General features: G+C 39.8%; 1 protein-coding gene across 1 annotated transcript in view; it reads left to right on the top strand.

Moving 5' to 3' along the window:
• Positions 1-13,747, top strand: part of CTH (cystathionine gamma-lyase) — an 82,964-nt gene extending 69,217 nt beyond the window's left edge. The window contains exon 12 of the mRNA XM_049879567.1: positions 13,268-13,747. Within this exon, the coding sequence (XP_049735524.1) occupies positions 13,268-13,282 (15 nt within the window). The 3' untranslated portion in view covers positions 13,283-13,747. The remainder of the gene's footprint in view (positions 1-13,267) is intronic.
• The last annotated feature ends 1,102 nt before the right edge of the window (positions 13,748-14,849 follow it).

Genomic DNA, 14,849 nt, shown 5'->3' on the forward strand with positions numbered 1-14,849 from the left:
TATCTTACAAGAGATAAAAGGAAGGGAAGTGAGTGGAGAGTAGGGAACCTCATACCACCAAGAAAGAAGCACCAGGAGCAAAGCATGTCCTTTGGACATGGGGTCCGTGTGCAGAGAAGCTCCTAGTCCACGGGAAGATTGACAAGAAGGACCATCCTTTAGAGCCGACAGAGAAAGAAAGCCTTCCTCTGGAGCTGACTCCCTGTATTTGGGCTAGTAGCCTACTAAACTGTGAGAAAATAAATTTCTCTTTGTTAAAGCCATTCGCTTGTGGTACTTCTGTTGTAGCAGCACTAGATAACCAAGACATGTATTTTTTGGATTTCTAATTGATGCTTTTGCATAATTTCTAATTGTCTATTTTTGACATTTTGTTCTTGTATTATTTTCCTGAATTTTTCCTTTTTATTGTCTATGTTTTCCTTGATTTTGGTTATTTTTCATTGATTTGTGTGTATTTTCCATGATTTTGTCTGTTTTTTCCTTAGTTTTTTTTCTGTATTTCCTTGATCTCTTTTCTAATCTCTGGGAGAGCCCTAAATATTAGACTTTTGAATTCCCCATCAGGTAGTTCTAAGTGCCTTTTCTTCTACTGGAAGGTAATCTGTTGTTTTATTTTGGTTGCTTACTGGAGCAATCCTGTCCTTTTTTTAATATGCTTTGATATCGTCTGCTGCCTCTGAGACATTCAGGTTTTGTTTTCTTTGTTTATTGATTGTAGGTTTGTTTGTTTCATACTGCTTTTTTGTTTTGTTTGGTTGTCTGGGAGGGTGGGCTGGGCATTTTTTATTGCTTGCTCATCTGTAGGCATGATAGCTCTCACTACCTTGTCCAGGTGGGCAGGGCTGGTCTCTCAGCTATGGTGCAGCAGGGCAGGTCCAGCAGGGGGGAGGGGCGGGGGTGGGTTGTTTGTCTGCCCTGAGAACTGGGGCCAGCAGGGTGGCTTCTGCAGTTCTGGGCTGGTCCTGCTCTGGTGTGTAGCACTCAGCAGGTCAGAGCTGGGTGCAGTGGGAAGAGGTCTAGGGGCCTGGGGGTTCAATCCAGTTTGGCTCAGGGCCAGGTGCTTGGTGGCGTGGGGCTGGGGGTGGCAGGGAGGGGTCTGGGTCTGAGATGGTCCTGTTAGGGGTTTTAGAGCACAGTGGAGTGGGACCGAGGGTGGCAGGGAGGGGTCTGAGTATCAGGAGATCCAGGCCAGCCCTGCTTGGGGATGTGATGCTGGGTGTGGTGGGGAGAGGGGCGGCAGGGTCTGTATCATCTTAGGTGAAGTGTTTATTCAAATCTTTTGCCTATTTTTTACTGAGTTGTTTGTTTTCTTATTACTGAATTTTGAGAGTTGAAAGATGTTCCAGTCTGCTTCCTTAAGACATTTACAGCCTTGGAAAACCTATGGGGTCACTATGAATTGTAATCAACTCAATGGCAGTGGGTTTGGTTTTTATATTCTGGATACAAGTCCACTATAAGATATGTAATTTGCAATTTTTTTTTTTCCAGTGTGTGGCTTGTCTTTTCATTATCATAATGAAGTAATTTTAATTAAAATGAGAAAGAACTCAGAGAAATGATTACTGAAGTAAAACTTGAAGGGCAAATTGGAAGTAGCCTGGTAAAAATGTGTGTGTGTTGTAAAGCAGGCTACCATTAAAATCTTGACATGAATTTTTTTTTCAGATTATTTTATTCCAGGACAGGCTAGAATCTAAGCAACATAAAAACTTGAAGTACTCTAGGAAAGAAGGGTTAATAAAAGGGTGATGTGAAAAAGAAGTGGATGTTTAACAGAAATTTCATATACTTCATTCTTAGGTCTGTTTCCTCACTATTCTGTTTCTTGTTTTAGACTGGCAAGTATCAACTAGCTGGGGACTAGGAAGTGCCCAGATATGATGGAAACTTGGCAATTTCATCTTTTAATTTATAGTGATTTGTGTTTTTAAAATGCAAATTGCCATGAGTACTAGTTACTATTAAGCCAGGACAAAGAAGACCAATAGGATTTGTTAGAGGCTTCTGATTCCATTGCCCAAAGCTCACTGGCAACCAAACAACTCTTCCAATAATATTGCTAGGTCAGAGTAAATCCACCTAAGCTCCTGAGTTGAGAAGGAGAAGAATATGATTTCCATCTCAGCAAATTGAATTATCCAGATCTGCCCAACTGCCAATTATTGCCCCCTCTCCCAGCCAGATCTGGGTAATGGAGCCAGGTACTCTGAAGTAAGGAGGAAGAATTCTGTTTATGAGTCACCATTTGCATAAAGATCAGCACATCCAGAAACAAACTGTGTCTTTGAATCTGGCAACCAAGGGCATTAACTACATTAGTGGCTCTTGCATTAGCATTAAGTTCCCAGCACATCACTGGTTATTGAGTTATACATACTAAGTAAAAAAATTCCTTTTCTTCTAAGAGGAGGAATACATCCTGGCTTGAACCCAAATGATGGCCACTTATATATAAATGTTGGGGTTATGAAAAAAAAAAATTGTGAAAACAGGTGATTCTAAAAAAATGATAATATAGTAAACATTTTAACTTATGAGTACACATTCAGTTTATGAATAATTTGTGTAGGGCCAAAGTCTATTCTTTACTCATTCATTAAATAAGTATTTATGAAACTCTTACTATGTACCAGACTCTGTTCTAGTTGCTAGAGATAAAATAATAAGTAAAACAGATAAAAATCCAGGTCATATGAGTTTAAGTGGGCATAGAGTGAGAGTATGTGGTGGCCATGAAAATGCTTCTCCCAGACTTTCTACTAAACCAAACAAAAAATCAATTGCCATATTATAAGTCTGCTCCGTAGGGTTTTTAAAGGCTGATGTTTTGGAAGTAGGTCACCAGCCTTTCTTCTGAGGTACATCTTGGTGAACTCAAACTGCCAACATTTTGGATAGCGCTGAGCGCTTAATCAATTGTACCGCCCAGGGTTGACTTCCTATTGCAGGAAACATAATTGAGCCCCAGCTGCCATTACATCTGTCTGCATCCTCCTTCCCTTCCTCCTGCTCTTCCTCAAATATTTATAGAATTCCTCTTATATTCAGGCACTCCTGGAGCTGAGGTTACCGTGGTAATCAATGCACAATTACTACTTTAAAGGAATGCTTAACTTTGGGGAAACAGACAGCTAAATGAATAATTACTGTACATGATATTTACATACATGCTAGAGATTTGAATGAAGTGCTATAGGAACCAACAAGAGGAAGTGACCATGTTTGGAAGGATGAAGGAAGTGGGGCAGTGGTTAAAGTGCTCTGCTGCTGAAAGTTCAGGGGGTTTGAACCTGAGACAGACAGAACCCCCACAGTGTTGCATTCTTTACCTGGCTTCCTCCCCTACATTATAATATTAAAAAATTGTTTCCTTTGCTGAGCTCCCCCCATCCAAGTTTTCATCTGAATCCTGCTTTTGTTCGAAGGTTATAGGTAAACCCCATTGTGCCTGTGTAGTATGATTAAGAATGTTGCTGATGTAATTTGTATGAACTCCCTACTTGTAAATCCCTTTAAAAGTAATCTGCCTGCCCACCCTTAGTCAGCAGTCTTGGCAGCAGTAAGCACCAGCAGACTCCATTGCCTTGTACAATGAAATAAATGTGTCTTTTTTTCTCTCACCTTGGTCTCTTGTATATCGGCCAATACAAATCATGCCGAGTAAGAACTTGGGGTTTCACCTGGTAACAAACCCACCAGCCACTCCAGGGGAGAAAGATGTGGCAGTCTGATTCCGTAAAGATTTACAGCTTTGGAAACCCTATGGGGTGGTTCTACTTTGTCCTATAGGGTTGCTATGATGACAATAGGTTACATAGAGAAGGTAACATGGAACTGCGCTTTGAATAATTTTGGGAGTTTGTCAGGAGGACCTGAGGGATTGACTGTTGTCCCTCCAAAATGAGAATTACTGCAAGTTCAGGAAAGAGCAATTAGGCAGTCCCATGTTACGTTTTAGGTGCTGTGTAAGAAAGTGGAGAATTAAAAACAAATTATGATTATGAAGGAATTGCTTTTAATGTTTTTTTCTGATAGTGCTAGTATAGTTAAGTTTTTTAAAAATGAGGTTTTATCTTTTTAAGATCAATACTAAAATATTTGCAGGTAAAATTACATGGTATCTGGGATTTTCTTCAAAATTATATGTTGGTAGTGGGGTGGAGGAACAGGTAGGGTTTAGGTGACCGGATTTGTCATAAGCTGATAATTAGTGAAGCTGAGTGATAAGTACCAGGGGCTGATTAGTCTGTTTCTATAATAAGAGTAAGAACAAAACAATGAGACTTGGTTTCTGACTTTGGAGAGCTCATAGATTCCTGGAAAGAGACCTCTTTAAAGAGAAAATTTAACACATTGTCAGTAGAAACATGACCCAGTACTAAAGGATGTATAATGTTACAGAGTAGAATAATAGTTTTTTTTTTTTTTTAACTTTTATTGTGCTTCAAGTGAACGTTTACAAATCAAGTCAAACTGTCACATATAAGTTTATATACACCTTACTCCATACTCCCACTTGCTCTCCCCCTAATGAGTCAGCCCTTCCAGTCTCTCCTTTTGTGACAATTTTGCCAGCTTTCAACTCTCTTTATCCTCCCATCCCCCCTCCAGATGGGAGATGCCAACACAGTCTCAAGTGTCCGCCTGATACAAATAGCTCACTCATCATCAGCATCTCTTTCCTACCCACTGCCCAGTCCCTTCCATGTCTGATGAGTTGTCTTCGGGAATGGTTCCTGTCCTGGGCCAACAGAAGGTTTGGGGACCATGACCGCCGGGATTCCTGTAGTCTCAGTCAGACCATTAAATATGGTCTTTTTGTGAGAATTTGGGGTCTGCATCCCACTGATCTCCTGCTCCCTCAGGGGTTCTCTGTTGTGCTCCCTGTCAAGGTAGTCATCGGTTGTGGCCGGACACTATCTAGTTCTTCTGGTCTCAGGATGATGTAAGTATCTGGTTCATGTGGCCCTTTCTGTCTCTTGGGCTCATAGTTATCGCGTGACCTTGGTGTTCTTCATTCTCCTTTGCTCCAGGTGGGTTGAGACCAATTGATGCATCTTAGATGGCCGCTTGCTAGCATTTAAGACCCCAGACGCCACATTTCAAAGTGGGATGCAGAATGATTTCATAATAGAATTTTTTTGCCAATTGACTTAGAAGTCCCCTTAAACCATGGTCCCCAACCCGCTGCCCTTGCTCCACTGCCCTTTGAAGCATTCAGTTTATCCCGCAAACTTCTTTGCTTTTGGTCCAGTCCAGTTGAGCTGACCTTTTGTGTATTGAGTATTGTCCTTCCCTTCACCTAAAGCAGTTCTTATCTACTAACTAATCAGTAAAAAACCCTCTCCCACCCTCCCTCCCTCCCTCCCCCCCTCATAACCACAAAAGTATGTGTTCTTCTCAGTTTATGCTATTTCTCAAGATCTTGTAATAGTGGTCTTATACAATATTTGTCCTTTTGCCTCTGACTAATTTTGCTCAGCATAATGCCTTCCAGGTTCCTCCATGTTATGAAATGTTTCACAGATTCATCACTGTTCTTTATTGATGCGTAGTATTCCATCGTGTGAATATACCACAATTTATTTACCCATTCATCCGTTGATGGACATCTTGGTTGCTTCCAGCTTTTTGCTATTGTAAACAGAGCTGCAATAAACATGGGTGTGCATATATCTGCTTGTGTGAAGGCTCTTATTTCTCTAAGGTGTATTCCGAAGAGTGGGATTTCTGGGTTGTATGGTAGTTCTATTTCTAACTTTTTAAGATAATGCCAGATAGATTTCCAAAGTGGTTGTACAATTTGACATTCCCACCAGCAGTGTATAAGAGTTCCAATCTCTCCGCAGCCTCTCCAACATTTATTATTTTGTGTTTTTTGGATTAATGCCAGCCTTGTTGGAGTGAGATGGAATCTCGTCTTAGTTTTAATTTGCATTTCTCTAATGGCTAATGATCGAGAGCATTTTCTCATGTATCTGTTAGCTGCCTGAATATCTTCTTTAGTGAAATGTGTGTTCATATCCTTTGCCCACTTCTTGATTGGGTTGTTTGTCTTTTTGTGGTTGAGTTTTGACAGACTCATATAGAGTTTAGAGATCAGGCGCTGGTTGGAGATGTCATAGCTGAAAATTCTTTCCCAGTCTGTAGGTGGTCTTTTTACTCTTTTGGTGAAGTCTTTAGATGAGCATAGGTGTTTGATTTTTAGGAGCTCCCAGTTATCGGGTTTCTCTTCGTCATTTTTGGTAATGTTTTGTATTCTGTTTATGCTTTGTATTAGGGCTCCTAGGGTTGTCCCTATTTTTTCTTCCATGATCTTTATCGTTTTAGTCTTTATGTTTAGGTCTTTGATCCACTTGGAGTTAGTTTTTGTGCTTGGTGTGAGGTATGGGTCCTGTTTCATTTTTTTGCAAATGGCTATCCGGTTATGCCAGCACCATTTGTTAAAAAGACTATCTTTTCCCCAGTTAACTGACACTGGGCCTTTGTCAAATATCAGCTGCTCATACGTGGATGGATTTATATCTGGGTTCTCAATTCTGTTCCATTGGTCTATGTGCCTGTTGTTGTACCAGTACCGGGCTGTTTTGACTACTGTGGCTGTATAATAGGTTCTGAAATCAGGTAGAGTGAGGCCTCCCACTTTCTTCTTCTTTTTCAGTAATGCTTTGCTTATCCGAGGCTTCTTTCCCTTCCATATGAAGTTGGTGATTTGTTTCTCCATCACATTAAAAAATGACATTGGAATTTGGATCGGAAGTGCATTGTATGTATAGATGGCTTTTGGTAGAATAGACCTTTTTACTATGTTAAGTCTTCCTATCCATGAGCAAGGTATGTTTTTCCACTTAGGTAGGTCCTTTTTAGTTTCTTGTAGTAGTACTTTGTAGTTTTCTTTGTATAGGTCTTTTATATCTTTGGTAAGATTTATTCCTAAGTATTTTATCTTCTTGGGGGCTACTGTGAATGGTATTGATTTGGTGATTTCCTCTTCAATGTTCTTTTTGTTGATGTAGAGAAATCCAAGTGATTGTTGTATGTTTATCTTATAACCTGAGACTCTGCCAAACTTTTCTATTAGTTTCAGTAGTTTTCTGGAGGATTCCTTAGGGTTTTCTGTGCATAAGATCATGTCATCTGCAAATAGAGATAATTTTACTTCCTCCTTGCCAATCTGGATGCCCTTTATTTCTTTGTCTAGCCTAATTGCTCTGGCTAGGACATCTATCACAATGTTGAATAAGAGCGGTGATAAAAGGCATCCTTGTCTGGTTCCCGTTCTTAAGGAAAATGCTTTCAGGTTCTCTCCGTTTAGAGTGATGTTGGGTGCTGGCTTTGTATAAATTTTTTTTTTTTTTTTTTTAATGTAGATACTCTTTATTATGTTGAGGAATTTTCCTTCAATTCCTATTTTGGTGAGAGTTTTTATCATAAATGGATGTTGGACTTTGTCAAATGCCTTTTCTGAATCAATTGATAAGATCATGTGGTTTTTGTCTTTTGTTTTATTTATGTGATGGATTACATTAATGGTTTTTCTGATATTAAACCAGGCTTGCATACCTGGTATAAATCCCACTTGATCAGGGTGGATTATTTTTTTGATATGTTGTTGAATTCTATTGGCTAGAATTTTGTTGAGGATTTTTGCATCATGTTCATGAGGGATATAGGTCTGTAATTTTCTTTTTTTTGATGTCTTTACCTGGTTTTGGTATCAGGGAAATGGTGGCTTCATAGAATGAGTTGGGTAGTATTCCGCCATTTTCTCTGCTTTGAAATACCTTTAGTAGTAGTGGTGTTAACTCTTCTCTGAAAGTTTGGTAGAACTCTACAGTGAAGCCGTCCGGGCCAGGGCTTTTTTTTTGTTGGGAGTTTTTTGATTACCGTTTCAATCTCTTTTTTTTTTTATGGGTCTATTTAGTCGTTCTACTTCTGATTGTGTTAGTTTAGGTAGGTAGTGTTTTTCCAGGAATTCATCCATTTCTTCCAGGTTTGCAAATTTGTTAAGAGTACAATTTTTCGTAATAATCTGATATGATTCTTTTAATTTCAGTTGGGCCTGTTGTGATGTGGCCCATCTCGTTTCTTATTTGGGTTATTTGTTTCCTTTCCTGTATTTCTTTAGTCAGTCTGGCTAATGGTTTATCAATTTTGTTCATTTTTTCAGAGAACCAGCTTTTGGCTTTGTTAATTCTTTCAGTTGTTTTTCTGTTCTCTAATTCATTTAGTTCAGCTCTAATTTTTATTATTTGTTTTCTTCTGGTGCCTAATGGATTCTTTTGTTGCTCACTTTCTATTTGTTAAAGTTGTAGGGACAGTTCTCTGATTTTGGCTCTTTCTTCTTTTTGTGTGTGTGCATTTATCCATATAAATTGGCCTCTCAGCACCACTTTTGCTGTGTCCCAGAGGTTTTGATAGGAAGTATTTTCATTCTCGTTGCATTCTATGAATTTCCTTATTCCCTCCTTGATGTCTTCTATAACCCAGTCTTTTTTCAGGAGGGTATTGTTCAGTTTCCAAGTATTTGATTTCTTTTCCCTAATTTTTCTGTTATTGTTTTCCACTTTTACGGCCTTGTGGTCTGAGAAGATGCTTTGTAATATTTCGATGTTTTGGATTCTGCAAAGGTTTGTTTTATGACCTAATATGTGGTCTATTCTAGAGAATGTTCCATGTGTGCTAGAAGAAAAAGTACACTTTGCAGCAGTTGGGTGGAGAGTTCTGTATAAGTCAATGAGGTCAAGTTGGTTGATTGTAGTGATTAGGTCTTCCGTGTCTCTATTGAGCTTCTTACTGGATGTCCTGTCCTTCTCCGAAAGTGGTGTGTTGAAGTCTCCTACTATAATTGTGGAGGTGTCTATCTCACTTTTCAGTTGTGTTAAAATTTGATTTATGTATCTTGCAGCCCTGTCATTGGGTGCATAAATATTTAATATGGTTATATCTTCCTCATCAATTGTCCCTTTTATCATTATGTAGTGTCCTTCTTTATCCTTTGTGATGGATTTAACTTTGAAGTCTATTTTGTCAGAAATTACTATTGCTACTCTTGGTCTTTTTTGCTTATTGTTTGCTTGATATATGTTTTCCCATCCTTTGAGTTTTAGTTTGTTTGTGTCTCTAAGTCTAAGGTGTGTCTCTTGTAGGCAGCATATAGACGGATTGTGTTTCTTTATCCAGTCTGAGACTCTCTGTCTCTTTATTGGTGCATTTAGTCCATTTACATTCAGTGTAATTATAGATAAGTATGTGTTTAGTGTTGTCATTTTGATGCCTTTTTGTGTGTGTTGTTGACAATTTCATTTTTCCACTTACTTTTTTGTGCTGAGACGTTTTTCTTTGTAAATTGTGTGTTCCTCATTTTCATAGTATTTGACTTTATGTTTGCTGAGTCGTTACGTTTTTCTTGGTTTTTATTTTGAGTTATGGAGTTGTTATACCTCTTTGTGGTTACCTTAATATTTACCCCTTTTTTTCTAAGTAAAAACCTAATTTGTATTGTCCTATATCGCCTTGTATCCCTCTCCATATGGCAGTCCTATGCCACCTGTATTTAGTCCCTCTTTTTGATTATTGTGATCTTTTACATATTGACTTCAATGATTCCCTCTTTTGAGCATCTTTTTTTTTTTATTTAATCTTAATTTGTTTTTGTGATTTCCCTGTTTGAGTTGATATCAGGGTGCTCTGTTCTGTGAGCTTGTGTTGTGCTGGTATCTGATATTATTGGTTTTCTGAGCAAACAATTTCCTTTAGTATTCCTTGTAGCTTTGGTTTGGTTTTTGCAAATTCTCTAAGCTTGTGTTTATCCGTAAATGTCTTAGTTTTGCCTCCATATTTCACAGAGAGTTTTGCTGGATATATGATCCTTGGCTGGCAGTTTTTCTCCTTCAGTGCTCTGTATATGTCATCCCATTGTCTTCTTGACTGCATGGTTTCTGCTGAGTAGTCTGAACTTATTGATTCTCCCTTGTAGGAGACCTTTCTTTTATCCCTGGCTGCTTTTAAAATTTTCTCTTTATCTTTGATTTTGGCAAGTTTGATGATAATATGTCTTGGTGTTTTTCTTTTTGGATCAATCTTGGATAGATATCCTTTCGTCTTTCATGATGTCAGGGAAGTTTTCTGTCAGCAGATCTTCAACTATTCTCTGTGTTTTTTCTGTTGTCCCTCCCTGTTCTGGGACTCCAATCACACGCAAGTTATCCTTCTTGATAGAGTCCCACATGATTCTTAGGGTTTCTTCATTTTTTTAAATTCTTTTATCTGATTTTTTTTTCAGCTATGTTGGTGTTAATTCCCTGGTCCTCCAGATGTCCCAGTCTGCATTCTAATTGCTCGAGTCTGCTCCTCTGACTTCCTATTGCGTTGTCTAATTTTGTAATTTTATTGTTAATCTTTTGGATTTCTACATGCTGTCTCTCTATGGATTCTTGCAACTTATTAATTTTTCCACTATGTTCTTGAGTAATCTTTTTGAGTTCTTCAGCTGCTGTACCAGTGTGTTCCTTGGCTTTTTCTGTAGATTGCCTTATTTCATTACTGAGGTCATCCCTGATGTCTTGACGCATTCTGTAAATTAGTTTTTTATATTCTGTATCTGATAATTCCAGGATTGTATCTTCATTTGGGAAAGATTTTGATTCATTATTTTGGGGTGTTGTAGAAGCAGTCATAGTCTGCTTCTTTATGTGGTTTGATATCGACTGCTGTCTCCAATCCATCACTAAGATCTTGTAGTGATTTATTCTATCTTTGCTCACTGAGTCTTATCTTGTTTTGTTTTCTTTCAATATACGTGGATGGGCTACTAGATTGCGCTGTCTTGATTGTTGTAGCCCTTGACTTACTTATGACCTATTACCAGCTGGTTTGGGCTGTTACCAGATATATATGCCTGAGTCCATTCACTATTCTTGAGTAGAATCTGATTTTGGGTCATCAAGTGTGTGATGCACACTGTCACCTATTCACCTTGAGAAGTAGTGGTGATAGTTGTGTGCACCAGATTCTGTTAGTAGCTGGGGGACAGGATGCTGACAGGCTTCCCCCAAGTGTCAGTAAGGTAGGTGTGTCTCTATTGCTAAAACACCTTGGTGGGTGGGCTCTGCAGCTTTACCTTAGGCCTCCAATGCAAGTACCTTGACAGATTGGTAGGTGTCACCCTCCTTAGACCCCTAAGGCAGGAGACTAGGTGGTCTGGGGGGAGCTTCAACCCTCAGTTCCCTGTTGTGGGTCAGTGAGGGCTCTGTTGAATACGCAGAGATATCAGACCTGGGAAACTTGTCTTTCCAGTAAATCAGCTAAAACAAATGCAGTCAGATCCCTATCAGAAATGCCTTTGCATTATAATAGCCACCTTGTTCCCTGTAGGGATGAAAGCCTGAGACTGTGGATCACATATGCTTGGCTGGAGCTGGTTCTGTGTTTTTAGTCCAATTAGGGAAGGATTTTTGGTCCCTGGGTTTTTTGTGGTTGCTTCTCTGAGGCCAGAGAATGGGTTAGGAAAAGACCAAAAAAAAAAAGAAAAGAAAGGAAAAGAAAAACTGCGGAGCAGTTCTCCCTCTGGCTCAGGAAATTCCAGTGTTAATGAAGCCGCCTGGGAAGGGGAGGGGAGGGTTCAGAAAAACAGGAGAGAGTAGCACCCCAGAATATAGACAAAGTTACTTATCTTGTTTTGGATTACTGTTTTATCTGAGATTCTGGAGGGGCATGTAGCCTGTGTTCGCAGGTCGGGTAGAGATTGCCCCCGAGGGTCAGGCCCGCATCCCGTGTTTGCGCTGTCTCAGAAGCCGTGGTCAGTTCCTCCGGTGCCAGTCCAAAGCCCAACGTCAAGGTTCCCCAGCTGGGATGCTACACTCCTGGCTCCAAAACCAGTTGCTGCCTCCAGGGGACTTCTCCTCCTGCCAGCCGTGTCTCCGCGCTGCCCGCGCTGACTGGCTGGGCCCCCTCCCAAGGTCAGTTCAGGGGGGTAGGGCTGCACCCCGTGTTTGTGCCATCACAGGATGCAGTGCTCGGCTCCCCTGCGCCTAGTCCAAAGCCCCGCGCCAAGGTTCCTCGGCTGGGATGCTGGCTCCAGGCACCGAAAACAGTCGTTGCTTCCCCGTAGTTGTTCGTTCTCGGTCTCTGTCACTCAGGTCAACTCTTTAAATCTGTGTTTGTTGGTCAGGGTTCCTAGATTGTCATGTGTGTGATCAATTCACTTGTTTTTTCGAGTCTTTGTTGCAAGAGGGATCCGAGGTAGCGTCTACCTAGTCAGCCATCTTGGCCCCCTCAATAGTTTTTTTTTTCTTAATCAGAATTAACTCTAGCTACTTCTACTATGTAGGGGTGGTAGCATAATTCATATTAATAGGAAAAGAAAGGGAGAAAAGCTAGTTTGAGATAAGATGTCCTATGTTACAAAAGCATATGAATAAATCTTTGGATATACAAAAAGAAGTTGCCCCCCAAAACAAACAAACAAACAAACAAAAAAAACCCAAAGCCATTGCCCTCAAGTCCATTCCGACTCCTAACGACCCTATAGGACAGAGTAGAACTGCCCCATGGAGTCTCCAAGGAGCACCTGGTGGATTCAGCTGCCGACCTTTTGGTTAGCACCTGTAGCACTTAACCACTATGCCACCAGGGTTTCCTAAGAAAAGCCCAAACCAAACCAAAACCAAACCAATTGCTGTCGAGTCCATTCCAACTCATAGCAACCCTACAGGACAGAGTAGAACTGCCCCATAGAGTTTCCAGGAAGTGCCTGGTGGATTCAAACTGCCAACCTTTTGGTTAGCAGCACCAGCTCTTAACTACTACACTACCAGGGTTTCCAGAGGTGATATTTTTGAAATGCTAAACCAAAACCCATTGGGTTGAGTGGATTCCGACACGTAGTGACCCTATAGGACAGAGTAGAACTGCCCCATAGGGTTTCCAAGACAGTAAATCTTTATGGAAGCGGACTGCCACATCTTTCTCCCATGGAATGGCTGGCCGGTGGTTTCAAACCACCAACCTTTTGGTTAACAGCCAAGAGCCTAACAACTGCACCACCAGGGATCCTACTGAAATGCTGATAATCAATAGAGAGAAAGACAGGGGACTGAGGAACATTATAGGATGCTTCAGTCAAAGCTGGTGGAAATAATCCTGAACTTTGCTAGTGTATGTTACTTCTATATAACCTCATCCATTGCACCCAGACTATCACGATATGCTGCCACACTAATGGCTTGTTTTTTTTCTTTTTCTATTTTCTCTTTTACAGAAAACAAGAAAATAAACTTGAGTTTCACGTGATGGAACACTTCAGTCATGGAAGATGATATTGAAGAACTCTTGGGAGCAGAAACTCTGACGCATTAGTGGCATGAGAAGAGTAACCTTGGACATGCATAGAAATTCTGGAAGGAAGGATCCAGGATCGGGGCAGATGTTGAATGTGCTGACATCTGGGTTAAAATTGGAATTAAGTGTATGAAAATGGAAGATGAAGCTATTTAAGTAACTAATATTTTATTGAAAGTAGTAATAATAAATAATAAATGCAGATACTTTATTCTGTAGAGCAAGGAGTAAGGGTTGTAGACAACAATACCCTAGATGCCCATGGGTATTTCTGAGAAGAGGACAGAAAATGTTCTGAAAGTATCAAAAGTGAGACTTTGTTTTAAATATGAAACAAATATTTCTAATATTTCTTATTAGAAAGAGACAGACAATTGACTTTGAGGGTCTAGCAATGACCTCCGCAGAAAATTATAATTACCATCCAATTGAGATATTCACTTTCAATGCCTGTTTGCTTTGAACGTGCTTTAAGCAAAACTAAATCAATAGGGAATCCCTTCAGGAATTTTAATTCTCATCCAACTATTTTAACGGCTTAAATTATGTAATTTAGCTTTACGCACCTGTGTTTGAACTGACTCTTAGCCAAAATTGTGCAGGTCAATGAAATTTCTCAATCTGCTTACTAGGCAATCATACTATTAAAGAAAAAAAAAATTTGCAGCAAAATCTTCATACCCTCTGGTGTGCCCTACAGCCACCACCTGACCTCCAGTGTGTCCAGGTGTTAAATCCTGCTTCTCTAAAAGGAACATCGAGAATCCAGATTCCAGAGCGATTTGTGCATGTACCCTCAAACACATTTGAAGTGTCAACTAAGGATATTAATTAAATGGGCACTTATACCAAAATAATAATTAAAAAAAAAACCAAAATAAGACACCTGCAAATCCCTGATTATTAAGCTTCAAGTAGGGTGCTCTTTTGAGGTGGCCAGCGTATTTGTGTCTTGAATATAGACCAAGGATTACAGCCTGCTCCCGTCTCATGACATTTACTATTCTGAATCATAGCAGCAGAAACTCAGGAAGATCATATTAGCAGAGGCCAATGGTGGTTCTGAATTATTTTTCCAGCATGCTTTTAAATATAGGAACCTCCGGATGTGATAAAATTGCATCTATGTTTATTGCACTATGCACTTTTAGGAGTCCCTGGGTGGTACAGTTAATTTGTTCAGCTGCTTAACCCAAAGGCTGGAGTTTCGGGTTCCCCCAGAGGTGTCTCAAAAGAAAGGCCTGGAAATCTACTTCTAAAAAACCAGCAGTTGAAAACCCTGTGGAGCACACTTGTACTCTGACACACTTGGGGTCACCATGAATCGGGATCAACTGGATAGCAATTGTTTTTTTTTAGAATGCACTTTTATACCTTTTTGTGCTATGCTGTTATGGCAAATGTTGGCATACTACAGCCAAAAACATGGTTATGTTTTAGTTTCTTAAAATGTTTCTTTATCTTTTAGGGATTTATACTAAAATATTTATAGGTAAAATTAT

Source organism: Elephas maximus, chromosome 3, assembly GCF_024166365.1.
Source record: "Elephas maximus indicus isolate mEleMax1 chromosome 3, mEleMax1 primary haplotype, whole genome shotgun sequence".
NCBI classification, from domain to species: Eukaryota; Metazoa; Chordata; class Mammalia; order Proboscidea; family Elephantidae; genus Elephas; species Elephas maximus.